The sequence below is a fragment of the Bombyx mori genome, chromosome 5 (genome assembly GCF_030269925.1).
Source record: "Bombyx mori chromosome 5, ASM3026992v2".
NCBI lineage: Eukaryota > Metazoa > Arthropoda > Insecta > Lepidoptera > Bombycidae > Bombyx > Bombyx mori.
Window position 1 is genome coordinate 8,915,791 of NC_085111.1, and position 15,843 is coordinate 8,931,633.

General features: G+C 39.6%; 1 protein-coding gene and 1 non-coding gene across 5 annotated transcripts in view; both read right to left on the reverse strand.

Annotated features, from left to right (window-relative positions):
* The window catches only part of LOC101739326 (septin-7), a 46,482-nt gene extending 33,942 nt beyond the window's left edge, over window positions 1-12,540 (reverse strand). The window contains exons 1-2 of one of the 4 annotated variants that reach the window (XM_062668666.1): window positions 12,442-12,540; window positions 2,373-2,399 (exon numbers count right to left, since the gene is read on the reverse strand). In XM_062668666.1, the coding sequence (XP_062524650.1) occupies window positions 2,373-2,399; window positions 12,442-12,456 (42 nt within the window). In that variant the 5' untranslated portion in view covers window positions 12,457-12,540. Of the gene's footprint in view, window positions 1-1,311; window positions 2,116-2,372; window positions 2,400-12,441 lie in introns of those variants that run through there. The other 3 variants (XM_062668664.1, XM_062668663.1, XM_062668662.1) reach the window with 3 other exon arrangements.
* On the reverse strand, window positions 3,324-3,423 carry Mir3203 (microRNA mir-3203). Its single transcript, NR_107486.1, has one exon. It is a non-coding gene; the product is annotated as a microRNA mir-3203 (primary transcript).
* Window positions 12,541-15,843: the final 3,303 nt, after the last annotated feature.

Here is a 15,843-nt window from a genome sequence, read left to right on the forward strand (position 1 = left end):
ACATTCTTAAAACTAATAATAATGCAGGTAGTACTTAGTAATGTCACTTGTTTGGTTTCAGTAAAATAATATAGTTTTAATTTCGACTACATATTTCGAATTAAAAGTCGTCGTGTCCTAAGGAATAAGAAAAAGTCGTCGTGGCCTAAGGAATAAGACGTCCGGTGCATTCGTGTTGAGCGAAACACCGGTGTTCGAATCCCAGGCGGGTACCAATTTTTCTAATGAATTACGTACTCAACAAATGTTCACGATTGACTTCCACGGTGAAGAAATAACACAGTGTAATAAAAATCAAACCCGCAAAATTATAATTTGCGTAATTACTGGTGGTAGGACCTCTTGTAAGTCCGCGCGGGTAGGTACCACCACCCTGCTTATTTCTGCCGTGAAGCAGTAATGCGTTTCGGTTTGAAGGGTGGGGCAGCCGTTGTAACTATACTTGAGACCTTAGAACTTATATCTCAAGGTGGGTGGCGCATTTACGTCGTAGATGTCTGTGGGCTCCAGTAACCACTTAACTCCAGGTGGGCTGTGAGCTCGTCCACCCATCTAAGCAATAAAATAAAAATTCACTTCCATAACTTATAAAACTAAACGTTCATTAACAATTGGAAATCGTGATTTATCAAAGAATGCTATTTTGAACGTGTTCAAAAGGCACGCGCCTATGGACAAAACAGTAGGTAGTGTTTCTAAAACATACTACGCATACATCAAACACGTATAATCACTACACAACATGCGCATTTCAGGGAAAACAACGAGCTGTAGGCAATTACATACCTATAAATAGCGAAAAGCAAATTCTTTTTTCATTTGTTCTTTAAATGCCATTTTTATGGTCAAGTCGTACTAAGCATTATTTTGTAATTTTAATGAACCAAATTAAAGAAGAATTGATTACCATTTACATGAGATTTCCTTGGTCTCTGGAAACGTAAATGAACAAAATTGTTTCAGCTATCTGACAGTAAAAAATATTAAATAGGTTTAGGTGTTTCAATACGATTTCACTAAAGATATGCTTTGCGAAAATGCTGATGTTAAACATTAATATGTACAATACCGCGATGACTAATTACCGTCGCATCAGGGTTTGGCCTATAGCTTACTGTAAAGGCACGCCTATATAAAACAGTCATCGTAAATATATGTACGGTTTGATTAGTAAATAACGACTTAGAATAAACGGATGATTAATACAATTTCAATTATTCTCTTACAATGTAACAGTACGAATGTGAAAATGTTTTTTTGAAAATCTAACACGAAACCGAACTTGATCAAAAACATCATTTTAATTCTTACCTGATCCAGGTTTCCAATATTTGGTTTATAACGACTTAACACTGGTCTACTTCTGGATCTATTCACTAGTGAATCTGATAGAGACGTCATTGCCGATCACTCAAAGAACACGGTTTAACACAACAACGTTCATTTACTGCGTACACTAATGTTTATGAGGAAAACACTGTTGTAATTTTATTAAAGTGATGCGTGCTACCGGCCACTAGCGTATACGATACCACATTTTTCAGTCGACAAATCACATCCGGAGGAGAGCCGAGTGAAGCCAGTACGAATGAATCAACTGATTACAGGAACCGCTTGGCCTAAAACTATAGGCAGCCTGATAAGAATTTATAGCTTTTAAAATTACAAAAACATTTAAAAGAAAAAAAATAATAATTTAATAGGTTCACAAATTTTAGTACAGATGATTTCATAGGCAATTGTTATCAGTAAAAAATAAGTCAACTCGATTATTTACTTTGAATAAGGCCACTGCTTTAATAAATTCTGGGGCAAAAAATTACAGTGATGATTGCTGTAACGGAATGACGAGGAACGAATCAAAATTTAGGGCACCTACAAGGCGTTGAGCAGTATTTTTCGACACGAGATGGAAGGTGAAGCGCGATGCAGTCAATAAAATATTCGTATTTATTCACAATGCAACGACCGTCTCACGATTGCAAATTCGCACACTGGAACAATAAACAACGTTCGCGACCTAGACAGCACTCGCTTTCGTCACTGAGTGTACTATCGGTCTCGTTTCATTCCAATTTGTGCAGTGACCATAGGGACACAATTATAATTATCGGTGTCATGATGTTGGCTGGCAAACCTGGGGTACGATACTTGAGGGCCGAATAGCGGTCACAAATTCCTACTCGTAATTCAAACAACGCACGCAATGCATACGTGACATTACGTGCTCACAAAACAAACGGTCCTGGTGACCCAATAATCGTGAGTCGATATCACTTTATTACAAATGCTATCAACTTATTTATACCTAGTTAATAACAGTTAAATGACACTGAATGAATACTTGGAAAAAAATAATTTAATTCACTTACCGCTAAATAAGACGTCGATGAAACAGCACATGTAACAAAAACAAAATTATTAGGATTATAATTTCTTAAAAAAATATCGTTTTTATTACTTACAAAATGCCTACCAAAACATGGAAGACAACAAGTGCCGATATCTTCAAGACTATTGGTGCTTATACTATCAAATTCCATGTAAAAAGAATATGTGACATATATAATTTTCAACTAAAAATATAGATTCGCACTCGCACAAGCATTCATAAGGTGCAAACCAACGGTTGGTTTGGCATTCAATGGGCCAACAAACTATTCGCATTGTTTTTAAATACCGATTGCTGCGAACAATATGAACCAAATGACGTGAGTTTTTCAATGCATCTATTGAATCAAAACAAATTACTTATATGAATTTAAAATAATCAAAGAACAAACGCTCGCAAAATGTTTGTTTCTTAATATTCCGTTGAGAAAATAGGTAGAACATTCCTGTTCCTATTGGTTTGAAATTGCTAGTGTACTTCAATAAATATGTAATACAACAACCCCGGACAACTCTTCAAGCACAGTATCTTAAGAGACCGAAAAAAATGTTTTTGCTTTAGAAAAATAATAATATAAGAAATGCTCACATATCGGTGCAGTATTCTCTGTAGATTCCATATTGAGTTATTTTTTTTCACACTATTTTGTTACTAAGTTTACGTCAACTTAGTTATTATGTAAATGCCTTTTTTGTTCATATTTATTTTTTGTGATAAACTGTTGTGAACTTTCACAAAACTATAATTTAAATGACTCGTTATGTGAATGAGTCAACAAACATTCGTCGACCTCGTTTAAAACAAATATTGATAGGAAAGCAAAGTCTAAAATTTGTTCTAAGATACGAAACGTGCGACTAGCTATTTACTTATGCCCGTGCGAGAGGTAAACGCGTAGACTGCCGTGACCACGTCGTAACGAGAGTAGTCGGTCCGAGCTTCTCAGCGTGTACTGACTGAGCTGACATACGTGGTTTACTCCGTGAAATTGCACGTCAAGCTATTTCAATACATGCTGAGAATTCACAAGTTGGCAGATTCCGATCACGGCTGCAGCTTCTGTTGTTTTCTTGGCGGTGAAATTCTTATGTAATTTCAAATTATTTAAGGGCACAAGTTACATGAAACATTCCTAAAAACGATTTGCTGTAATTTTTTTACACAGATTAATACTATCGTGAAGACTGCATTCAATACAGTTAACTAAAGGTCATTTTCATTTATAAGTAACGAGACGCATGCCTTTCAATTCAATGATCAATAAGAACCGATTTGTGCAGTTTTAAATTGGAACACTTATAAGTTACCAAAATGAAATATAGAATGTGATCAATTTTAATTAGTGGGGTTAATTTATTCAAATTAAACTAATACACCGCTACGCGGTGTCTTACATGGCCTACATTAACACCACTCCATTTAAGGTGACCAAGCAATTCACTGGAGAATGAACCGTAGCGTTCTCCGAATATTATTCCAGCGCACTGCAAACGCCAACCGGCATTTGTTGGTGGTAGGGCGTATTTTAAGCCCTCGCGGGTATGTCCTACCATCGCTGCTGTGTGGCAGAAAGAGGTTTCAAATGTGAACAGTCGTTATAAAACACAATTGAAACTACGACCTCATATAATCAAGTTGGGTGACGGCATTCATGTTGTAATGTCTATAAACTCCGGTAACCACTTTACACGTGGTGGAGCTTTTTTTAACGCTGGGGAACCAAATTAATGGATACCCCGCTACGGGGGGTAACGTGCCAGGTCGGATTCCGGCGCCTTCACAGAACAAGAGTGAGGAGAGCACGCGGGTCGAAGTCCTCCCTATTTTCCAATTGATCCTAGGAGACTACGCCTTGATAAAGGCGGGCAAGACGGCGCGCAGCGTGATCCGCTCAAGACCTGCCCCACAGAACGACTACCGACTAAATCCCATCGAGCTTCTCCACTCCAGCTAAGAGGGACCCAGGTACCGCCATGTACGCGCCATGGATGTGGTGGGCCTTGCGCTCATTCGCCCATCTACCCAATGAAAAAACTCTTTCCCTTTAATGTCGCTATCTCAATGGTCAACATAACCCATACGGGATAAAGAGCAAGTTTGTGCTCTGTAGGTTCCCTACCGACATGGTTTTATATGGTTTGGGGACCGGCCAAGAGGCCGATAAAAATAACGCGGTCTCTTTTGCTGCGTTCATTGTCATAAGGATCAAACTTGGTATAGGAAGGCCATGCTGTGCCTAGACTGGTTTTGGCCTAGCGGGGTATTCTGGAATGTGGTATTGTTTATACGGCCTTCGGTGAGGCTGTCTGGTTGTCACTTCGCCGATGCACGCCTGTCTAGCGTCCCATAGATGTAGTGGTCCCCATAGATGTTAATTTACGTTAAAACTTTGCATTTAACCAATAAAAGGTAACATCCTTGTTTTTGTTTAAAAATTCACAGATGTGGATTTCGATTTGTTAGTTGTATTAAAATTAAGAAGATAATATGGTAGTGCCGAGAAAATAATAATTTCATATACTTAGTCTGGCCATAAATACTGTTACAATTAAAAATAAATAAAATATTACATTTGAATTTGGAATCTGTCATTTTTAAATGATTGCTCATTGAGTTTTCTCATTTTGGCGCCAATACATTGTACAATATTTTGCGATATTAAAATGGAGTGGGGTGATAAAGAGAACCGAATCGCTGTGATTGCATTACACAAAGTAGGTATGGAGCCAAATGCAATTTTTAAAACTCTCCATACGCTTGGTGTTAGTAAAATAATTGTGTACCGGGCTATTAATAGGTGCAATGAGACCTCCTCTCATCATCATCATCATCATCATCAGCCTGCGGCAGTCCACTGCTGGACATAGGCCTCCCCCAAAGCTCGCCACTGAACCCGATCTTCGGTTCTACGCATCCAGTTACTGCCAGCTGCCTTGCGTAGGTCGTCGCTCCATCTAGCAGGAGGGCGTCCTACACTACGTTTGCCGGTTCGCGGTCTCCACTCCAGAACACGTCTACCCCAACGGTTATCGGTTCTGCGACTTATGTGACCAGCCCACTGCCACTTCAGCTTACTAACTCTGCGAGCTATGTCGATCACTTTGGTCTTTGCCCGAATGACCTCATTGCGTATTCGGTCTCGCAATGACAAACCGAGCATAGCTCGCTCCATAGCTCGCTGAGTAACTTTTAGTTGGTGGACTAGTCGCACAGCCAGTGTCCACGTTTCGGCTCCGTAGGTAAGCACGGGTAGGACGCACTGATTATAGACCTTTGTCTTCAGACATTGTGGTATGGGCGACGAAAAGACCTGACGAAGCTTCCCGAACGCTGCCCAGCCCAACTGAATCCTTCTGGTCACCTCCTTCTCAAAGTTGTTTCTACCTAGTTGTAGGGTCTGTCCTAGGTAGACATACTCTTGAACAACTTCGAGAGGTGTACCATCCACATCGATTGGTCTCGGAATGACGTTTCCGTTAAACATTACCTTGGTTTTATCCAAGTTCATTCCGAGGCCAACCCGTTGGGATGCAGTATTAAGGCTGTGCACCATTTCTTGTAGGTCCTGCAGCGATTCCGCCATGATGACGATATCATCGGCAAAGCGAAGATGTGAGATGTACTCGCCGTTTATGTTAATGCCGCGTCTGTTCCAGTCCAGAGTCTTGAAGACGTCCTCCAGTGCGTTTGTAAACAGTTTCGGGGATATAATATCCCCCTGTCTTACACCTCTGCGCAACTGGATTGGTCTCGTCTGCTCTTTCTGTACTTGGACGGTCATTGTAGCGGCATCGTACAGGCATCTTATTGCATCGATGTATCGCCAGTCAGCTTGACACCGCTGCAAGGATTCCAGAACAGCCCAGGTCTCGATCGAGTCAAAGGCTTTCTCGTAGTCCACAAACGCCAGACATAGTGGCAGATTATACTCTTCAGTCTTCTGTATAATCTGCCGAACTGTGTGAATGTGGTCCACGGTACCAAATCCTCTTCGGAATCCTGCCTGCTCCGGAGGCTGGAAGTCGTCAAGTCTCTGAGCGAGACGATTCGTTATGACTCTCGAAAACAATTTGTAGACGTGGCTCAGGAGCGAGATGGGGCGATAATTCTTTAAAAGTGTTTTATCTCCTTTTTTAAAGAAAAGGACAACTATGCTCCTGCTCCACGCCTTTGGAGTTCTACCGGTAAAGAGGACAGTGTTAAAGAGCTTCTGGAGCTCCATAATAACAGGAAGACCTCCTGCTTTCAAGAGCTCAGAAGTAACACCATCCTCGCCCGGGGCTTTTCCGTTTTTAAGATTTTCAAGAGCCATCCCGATCTCGTCCACACTAATCTGTGGCAGCTCGTCGGTGTAGTGGCGAGATAGTGTGGCTCGGACATCTGCTGGGTCAGAGGCAGACTTGGTGGTTTTGGAAATATAGAGACGTCCGTAGAAGTCCTCAATTTCCTTGAGAATCTCCGGTTTGGAGGCGAGAATTTGGCCATCCCTTGTGGTCAGTTTTGTAAGGTGGCTTCTACCAAGACGCTGCACGAACACCTTGGCTCCTCGGTTTTGCTCAATTGCGTCATTGATCCGCTGAGTATTGTACCGTCGGAGATCGCGTCGTATCAGCGTCCTGATTTTCTTACTAAGAGCCATCTTCTCTGATTGTGTGGCCTGTGTGTTTTCTCGCCTTTCTTCCATTAACCGGAGAGTCTCGGATGATAATTTTGATTTTCTGCCTGTACGACCCTTTGGACACAATCTCTGTCCCTCTTGTCTCAGTGTCCTCACCACGCCATCTAAGGCCTCGTCTACGTCTGTGGTGGTTTCCAAGGCAGCGAATCGGTTGTGGAGATCTAGCTGGAATTGCTCCGGATCTACAGCCATGTGATGTAGGCTGGGTCGAAGCGTAGACTTTATTAGACGGCTGCGTTCTAACTTGAAGTCCATATTCAGTGTGCCTCTGACAAGTCGGTGATCACTACCGGTATTGAACCTGCTGATCACAGAGACATCCCTGAATATATGTTTCTTGTCCGTCATAATAAAGTCTATCTCGTTTTTCGTCACAGTGTCGGGGCTTAGCCAAGTCCACTTTCTTTGTGGCTTCTTTTCAAAGAACGAGTTCATTAGAAAGAGCCTCTCGCGCTGAAGGAAGTTGACTAGCATTTGCCCCCTGTGGTTCCTACATCCATAACCGAAGGATCCTAGCACCGATTCGTCGCAAGTCTGTACTCCAACTTTAGCGTTAAAATCTCCCATGACAACATTGAAGTGGGCTTTTGTGGTATTGTGCAGAGCCCTGGTGATATCGTCGTACACAAACTCCACATCGTCATCCGAGTATGACGAAGTCGGTGCGTATACTTGCACCACCTTAAGGGAGTACCTTTCGGTGAGCTTAATTATGAGGTACGCTACCCGTGTCGACACACTGGATACCTCTACAATGTTGCCCGTGAGGACTTTATTGACGAGAAAGCCAACTCCACCTTGTCCAGGTTGGTCTCCTTCCCGGAAGTAGAATAGGTGGCCTGAGTCTAGAGTTATGACGTCCTCCCCCTGTCTTCGGACTTCGCACAACCCTAGGACGTGCCATCGTATCCTTCCTAATTCCACTTCCAGTTCCTCAATATGTTCGTCAAGCCGCAGAGTCCGGGTATTGAGAGTCGCCAGGGTCATTTGGTGGTAGCTGTCCGTAGCCCGGGGATTCTTCGCACCCCCTGCCTTACCGTTACCATGGCTGCTACCGTAGCCAGGGATAGTAAAGCTGCCGGGAACTGGGGGCCGTTTTTTATTTGTAGCTGCCATAAGGGGGGGTTATGCCGTAATCGCCACGCTTGGCAGGCGGGTTGGCGATCGCAGTACTCGGTGCCTTGCACCGGTAATGCTGCTGCCCGTTACCGGCCAGGAGATTTCCGCACCGAGCGGTTTTTGTTGATGGTTATTCCGCCATCTATCGGTCGCCAGAGCCCTGTTCGTCAATCAGCAGGATGCACCACGTGCAGGTAGGGTTGGCATTTGAGGCAGTGTGGTGTTAATTGCCCCATTACATCCCACTCCTCCTCTGTTTGTGACAGAAAAATATCTGGCCGTCCACGTAGTGTTCGTACGAAAAAGGTGGTCAAAGCAGTAAGGGAAAGAATTCGAAGAAATCCTGTCCGAAAGCAAAAGATTTTATCTCGGGAGATGAAGATAGCACCTAGAACCATGTCGCGTATTTTAAAAGATGACTTAGGACTTGCAGCCTATAAGAGACGTACTGGTCATTTCTTAACTGATAATTTAAAAGAAAATAGGGTGGTAAAATCGTAACAACTATTGAAGCGGTACGCAAGGGGAGGTCATAGAAAAATTTTGTTTACGGATGAGAATTTTTTTACAATTGAGCAACATTTTAACAAAAAAAATGACCGTATTTATGCTCAAAGCTCTAAAGAAGGTTCCCAATTAGTCGACAGAGTGCAACGTGGGCACTATCCGACTTCAGTGATGGTTTGATGGTGTATTAGCTATGAAGGAGTGACTGGGCCATACTTTTGTGAAAAAGGCATCAAAACATCGGCACAAGTGTATCAAGATACCATTCTTGAGAAGGTAGTGAAGCCCCTTAACAACACCATGTTCAATAATCAAGAATGGTCCTTCCAGCAAGACTCGGCGCCAGGTCCTAAAGCTCGGTCTACGCAGTCTTGGTTGGAAACGAACGTTTCGGACTTCATCAGAGCTGAAGATTGGCTGTCGTCTAGTCCCGATCTTAATTCGCTGGATTATGATTTATGGTCAGTTTTAGAGAGTACGGCTTGCTCTAAACGCCATGATAATTTGGAGTCCCTAAAACAAACCGTACGATTGGCAGTGAAAATGTTTTCCATGGAAAGAGTACGTGCTTCTATTGATAACTGGCCTTAACGTTTAAAGGACTGTATTGCGGCCAATGGAGACCACTTCGAATAAGCTTTTTATACTTTAAATTGTTTTATATTTATTTATTAAACTAACACACTGTAAAAGTAATAAATGTTATTTGCCATAGAATTTTTTTTTGTTTTCCTTTGTAACAGTATTTATGGCCAGACTAAGTATATTCAGAGTATACTCGACTAAAAATGGTGTGGATTACATCGACAGGGCGTAACAGGTCAGTTTCCGGCTGAGAACTTTATCCTAGGACGAGGTCACACGCTTTGTGAACATGCTATACAAAAGGACCTCAGAATGGAAAGAAATATTCAAATACACAGTGGCGTAATTGTGTTTTGCCATTATTATTTTTATAATTATTTAAGATAAGTCTATGGCGTGATTGGTTATAAAAAATTTTCAATCATGAGTTATATAAATTTTAACACTGAATGTAGAAAATTTACACATTAAATATATAAAAAGTGGGATATCCAAATAACTTTTCGACAAGGAATGGTGCCGCTATATCATTTATTTATTTATAGTTTAAGGTTTACTGGTGGCCCGGATGCCTTTCTGGTTTCACCAGAACAGATACTGCAAATGAACGATTACGATTCCGGAAAACCCAAAAAATGTACACATTCATAGGTCAAAGTATGCGTTATCAATTATTATTCATCAAACAAGTTGAAAATTTTCAAAAGATGATAGCAAAAAGAGTCTGAATGAGGTCATTTCTGGAATTAATCAAGAACCCCTTCTAATACTTCCGCTTTGTATTATGTGTGTCAATAATACGAAAAACATTGGTTTATGTGAGAGAGTTTGTTTCTTTTATTTTGTAGTGATATCCTCGAAATTGTTAACAGCTGTACAACATCTTGATATATATTCTGAAAAAAAATATAGTATTTTCTTCACGTATCCACCTAAGGGCATTTTGGCTTCATTGATGGAAAAATTATCTTTCCCTATGGCGTAGTCATAAACGATCCAAATTTTAATCTTTGTTTCCAGAGATATAACTTTTCATTTTTTGTTGATATTATTGGACAAAATTTTCACATAACATTCAGACTCCAAAAAGACTAGGATTTATAACTTTTCGGTAATATATCAACTAATAATCATATACTACATAAAAACTAACACATAAACTCACACTCTTACTAAAAATATAAGTGTTTTTATCTTGCTTCCACATGAACTACTTTGTGTTTGCAAATGTACATATTAAGACTACATATCTATCTAAATATATATTATTTTCCCAGTATGGATCACCTTGTTGGACAACAAAAGTGGCGGATGAAAGGCGATTGCATGCAGCAGAGATGCGAATGTTGCGATGGATGTGTGGAGTAACGAGAATGGATAGAATACGGAATGAATATGTCAGACGAAGTCTGAAAGTGGCACCTGTGACAGAGAAGCTGAGGAGTGCGCATTTGGAATGGTATGGACATGTGATGAGACGAAATGAAAATGAGGTTGGTAAGAGAGTGTTAACTATGAATATGGAAGGATATAGAGGAAGAGGTAGACCTAAGAAGAAATGGATAGATTGTGTGAAAGACGATATGGGTAAGAGGTGAGTGAGCGAAGAAATGGTATATGATAGAAGAGTATGGAACGAGAAAACATGTTGCGCCGACCCCAGGTGACTGGGAGAAGGGCAGGATAATGATGATATATTATTTTCCCAATACAGAGATTCCAACGTTATTGCCATCCATTTTACCAAATAAATGAAACCCCAACCCCATGTGTTTGACAACATGTATAGGGGAATATGTAATTAAATACATTTTTATAATATTGTGAAGCAAAATTTTCAAATATTGTTAAATTCTTATTTTGTTTGTATTCGATTTTTATTAATTTTTAATAGGTATATAATCAAAATAATGAAGTTGACAGTAGTTTTCATTATTATTAAATTTTACCTGGCTGCTTCCAAACTTAAATATATCCATTACAAATTACAAAAATATTAAAATGTATACATAACTTCCCAGCCTAGGGCATGAAAAGAATAACATACTATTTGAACATTTAAATATATAATATGTAGGTTTCAGGCATAATCGACATGTGTATAAATGTAATATGTATCAGCCTACACAAGTCCAATGCTGTAACCATCCCCCTTTGTCACCCTAAAGTTTTGTCACAAATAATACTCGTTAAAATTAATTAATTTATAATTAGATTTCATTTTAATAGGTACAGTTAAGACTCGTGTTATAATTAAATCAATTAGACAGACACATTTAGATATATGTAGAATGGTCCATTACAAAAACATACAATATGCTTAATCATTAAAACTTGGTTGGAAATAAAACCACATTAAAATTGTTCAAATGGTATGATGTTTGCTTTGATTACTTATTGTTTCCAGTCAGAAATAGCTCAATTGAGTTATTTCAGAGTAAATTTTCAAAATATGTGTGTCATAACTATTATAAGTTATATTATTAAAATGGATAAGTTTCCTTCTCCAATGTATTTTGTAGTTAATGGTGGAAAAGTAACATTTGAAAATAAAAATGTAATTATGATGACGATAAAAAATTTACACTAGTAATTTTTTTTCTGTTATTTTACTTAAACTAAATACTGGGTGGAAGAGGAATTTATAGTATACAATCGAATTCATTTTGATGAAGAGAATAAATTAAAATGAATGATAATATAATAAACAGTTCAAATATATTTTAAAGTATTTGAGCACCTATATGACAAACTTTAGCCTGTGATATTAATTAGATCGATTCAAGTTTTTTATAATCAATCATTTCAAACATTAATTTAATCATTTAAAACATCAGTGCTATACACAAAAATTTCTCAAAGAAAACAAAATACATACAGATAAAAGATAATTACAATGTTAAAAATATTCTCGTGCTGATTCGATCCATGCATTACCAATTGGTAAATTACTTATTTCTATTATCCTGTTTTATAGTTGAAGATTATATCCTTTCTGCCATCTTAGTCAAAAAGTATTGAAGCTTAATTTCACATTTACAAAATTTTGGAAGAATGGATTTTTTGTATACTTGGTGTAAATCCAAAATATTGGCGCGAATAAAAGTCAGTTACTTTCATAGGTATATAGCAGCTTCATTACGATATATTTAATAAAATTACCTGATCTCTGCATAATGTTGTGATTTTTAAACACTATTTAAATTAAAAACATCTCGTTTCGAATTCACGCACTTAGTAAACTGTCAACAATCTCACCCGCCCTCTGACCGGATAAGAATTGATTTTTGAATTTTATTGCCAGCAGTAAAATGAAACGAATACCACAGAATAAATTTCAAACGTCAATCGTACCATAGACGTTTAAAAAAGCTACTTCAGTGTATAGTTGGTGTATAGGTACCGCTCTATGTGCATGCAACACGAGTTTTTTTTTCTAAAAGTCCGTTGGAGTATCAGTAAATTCCCACAATTTTACTGAGATATTATTTCATATTATCTCTACGTATCTCGTTGGATATAAATCCTTAATCAATTTCACATAAAGCAACTTTATTTTATTTTGCTCCATTATACTTTTCATGCAATAGATAAATGATTAAGCTAAGGTTTAACATAAGGCTTGACATCTTTATTTTTTCTACAAAACTATGGTTGCGTGGACCTTGTTTTGTTCCGATTGATAGCCACCACCCACCACCTTCTCTTCCTCTATCTTGTTTCAAATCAAATCAAATCAAATCGTTTATCGTTATCGGTAGGCAGCGGTTTGGCTCTGCCCCTAGCATTGTTGCATTCCATGGGCGACGGAAACCACTCACCATCAGGTGGGCCGTATGCTCTTCTGTCTACAGGGGCAATAAAAAATAAAAATAAAAGTTTTCACGATTATTTTTTCACGCACATTAACTAAATGATTAAATGAGCTAGCTAAAATATTGCCGCAGCCGCGATTGCCGCTCCTTGATTTCCATCATCAATCCCTAGACGTCTTAACAAATTAGTAGACACTCATTAAATGAACGTTCACGATTGTATGGAGAGCTGCCCGATCACGGCGGCGATGATGGACGATCATTTGTGGGCCCATCATGGCCGATTGTGAAGAGGAGCCATTAGAATAGGATGTCCTACATTGACCCTGTTATCCGATTAACATTAGTTTTTTATTACATTGATGAATTGGCTTTCTGATAGATTTATCTGAGAACAAAAAGACATCGCCATTACTTTAGAACAGTGATTATCAAACTTATTTCTTTTACCGCCCCCTTTGAAAATCAATTATTTTTCAGCGCCCCCCATTTTTTATATACCCCTAAAACTTTAAAACCACAATTTCATTAATTTAATTAATAAATGTTGTATTAATTTTAGTAAATGTAGTACCACGTAGTACATAATAATATGTATTTGTAGATGCTATTATTGTTTCTTCATACTATTATATGTCAATACATTGCTACAGAGCGTGTATTTACAAATTTGCAAAGTAAAAATGAATTCCTCTCATCAATGTTTGTTTAAATTCAGAATTACCAAAATAAATTGCTAGTTCACTGTACTATTACTATGCTAATTTATTAGAACGAAACTATTTTTGTTGAATATCTTTCTCATTAAAATAAGATTCTCATGATAAGATAATTAATTTTTTTTATTTCGACTAGTAAATAATACTACTAACAATAATAACTTATTAAACTACGAATAAGCTAAACCTGGAAGTCGTAGAGGACTTCATTTATCTGGGCTCCGTCATAGCTAGTAATGGATCCTCCGAAAAGGACCTCAGAAGGCGAATCAGTATGGCAAAGATAGCTATGTCCCAAATGGACCGTGTTTGGGCGGACAGAAACATCTCGAGGAATACCAAAAAGCAGCTCGTCACCTCCCTTGTCTTTTCCATTTTTCTCTACGGCGCAGAGACTTGGACTCTCAAGAAAGCCGACCGCCAACGCATCGACGCGTTTGAGATGTGGTGCTGGAGGAAAATGCTCGGGATTCGTTGGACAGAACACAGAACCAACGAATCCATTCTTACCAAGCTCAAGATTCCAATGCGCCTCAGCACTACATGCGCGCGGAGGAGTTTCGAGATCTTTGGACATATCGCCAGAAAGAGAGGTGACAATCTGGAAAAGCTGCTGGTAACAGGCAAGGTATGCGGGAGAAGACATAGAGGCAGAAATCCAATGCGCTGGTCGGACCAAATACGCTCCACTCTCAATACCTCATTCCACGTTGCTATCCACACAGCCGAGGACAGGCAGGAATGGTGCAAGATGATGCAGGAGAAAGCTATTAGAGGAGGCCACGACCCTCAGCACTGAGGATTATCGACGCAAGAAGGAAGGAAACTACGAAAAATAAATTAATATCATTCCATATTATAGATAAATATGGGTAATTTTTCATAGAATTTTAGTTTATAATTTAGAACTGGTTCAAATAAAAACCGCCGCCTAAGTCAGCGTTTTTATTATTTGTAATAATTAATATCTATACTAATATTATAAAGAGGAAAGATTTGTTTGTTTGTTTGTATTCAATAGGCTCCGAAACTACTAAACCAATTTGAAAAATTCTTTCACTGTTTGGAAGCTTCACTTTTCCCGAGTGACATAGGCTATAATCTTTTTTGAAAAAAATTAGGTATCCTTACTAAAATTCAACCCAAGGTTAAATTATTGGATAGCGGTAGGCTGCGGCTTGGCTCTGCCCCTGGCATTGCTGAAGTCCATGGGCGACGATAACCACTCACCATCAGGTGGGCCGTATGCTCGTCTGCCTACAAGGGCAATAAAAAAAAAAGGTGTAAAAAAATTTACCTAAAATATTCTTTACGTCGCGTGCCCTACGAAAACTATTGATAAAATAATGTACTACGACTTTGTATTTACAAAAAGTGTCGCGATAGCATATGTCTCACTATTATAGTTATGACGCAATAAGTGTTCTTTTATTTAAAAAAATGCCCCTGGTAAGACACGGCGTGCCCCCCTACCTTCGCCGACTGGTGGCTTCCTACTTGGAGGACAGAGCGGTCACGTATACTGGACACGGTGGGATCGTGCACAGGTTCCCGGTCGTGCGTGGTGTTCCACAGGGGTCAGTGCTCGGCCCCCTTTTGTGGAATATCGGGTATGACTGGGTACTGAGAGGTTCCCTCCTCCCGGGCCTAAGCGTAATCTGTTATGCAGACGACACGCTGGTCGTGTCCCGGGGGGAGTTTTGCTGAGTTTGCTCGTCTTGCCACCGCTGAGGTGGCGCATGTCGCCGGCAAAATCAGGAGATTGGGCCTCGACGTGACACTCAGTAAATCCATAGCCGAGGCCATGTGGTTCCACAGGCCCTGGAGAGTGCCACATGTCGATGTCCATATCGTGGTTGGAGGCGTCCGTATCGGGTCGGGATGCAGTTGAAGTACCTCGGCCTCATTCTGGACAGTCGTTGGACCTTCCGTGTTCAATTTCAGAACCTGGTCCCTCGTTTGTTGGGGGTGGCCGGCGCGTTAAGCCGGCTTCTTCCCAACATCGGGGGCCTGACCAGGTGACGCGCC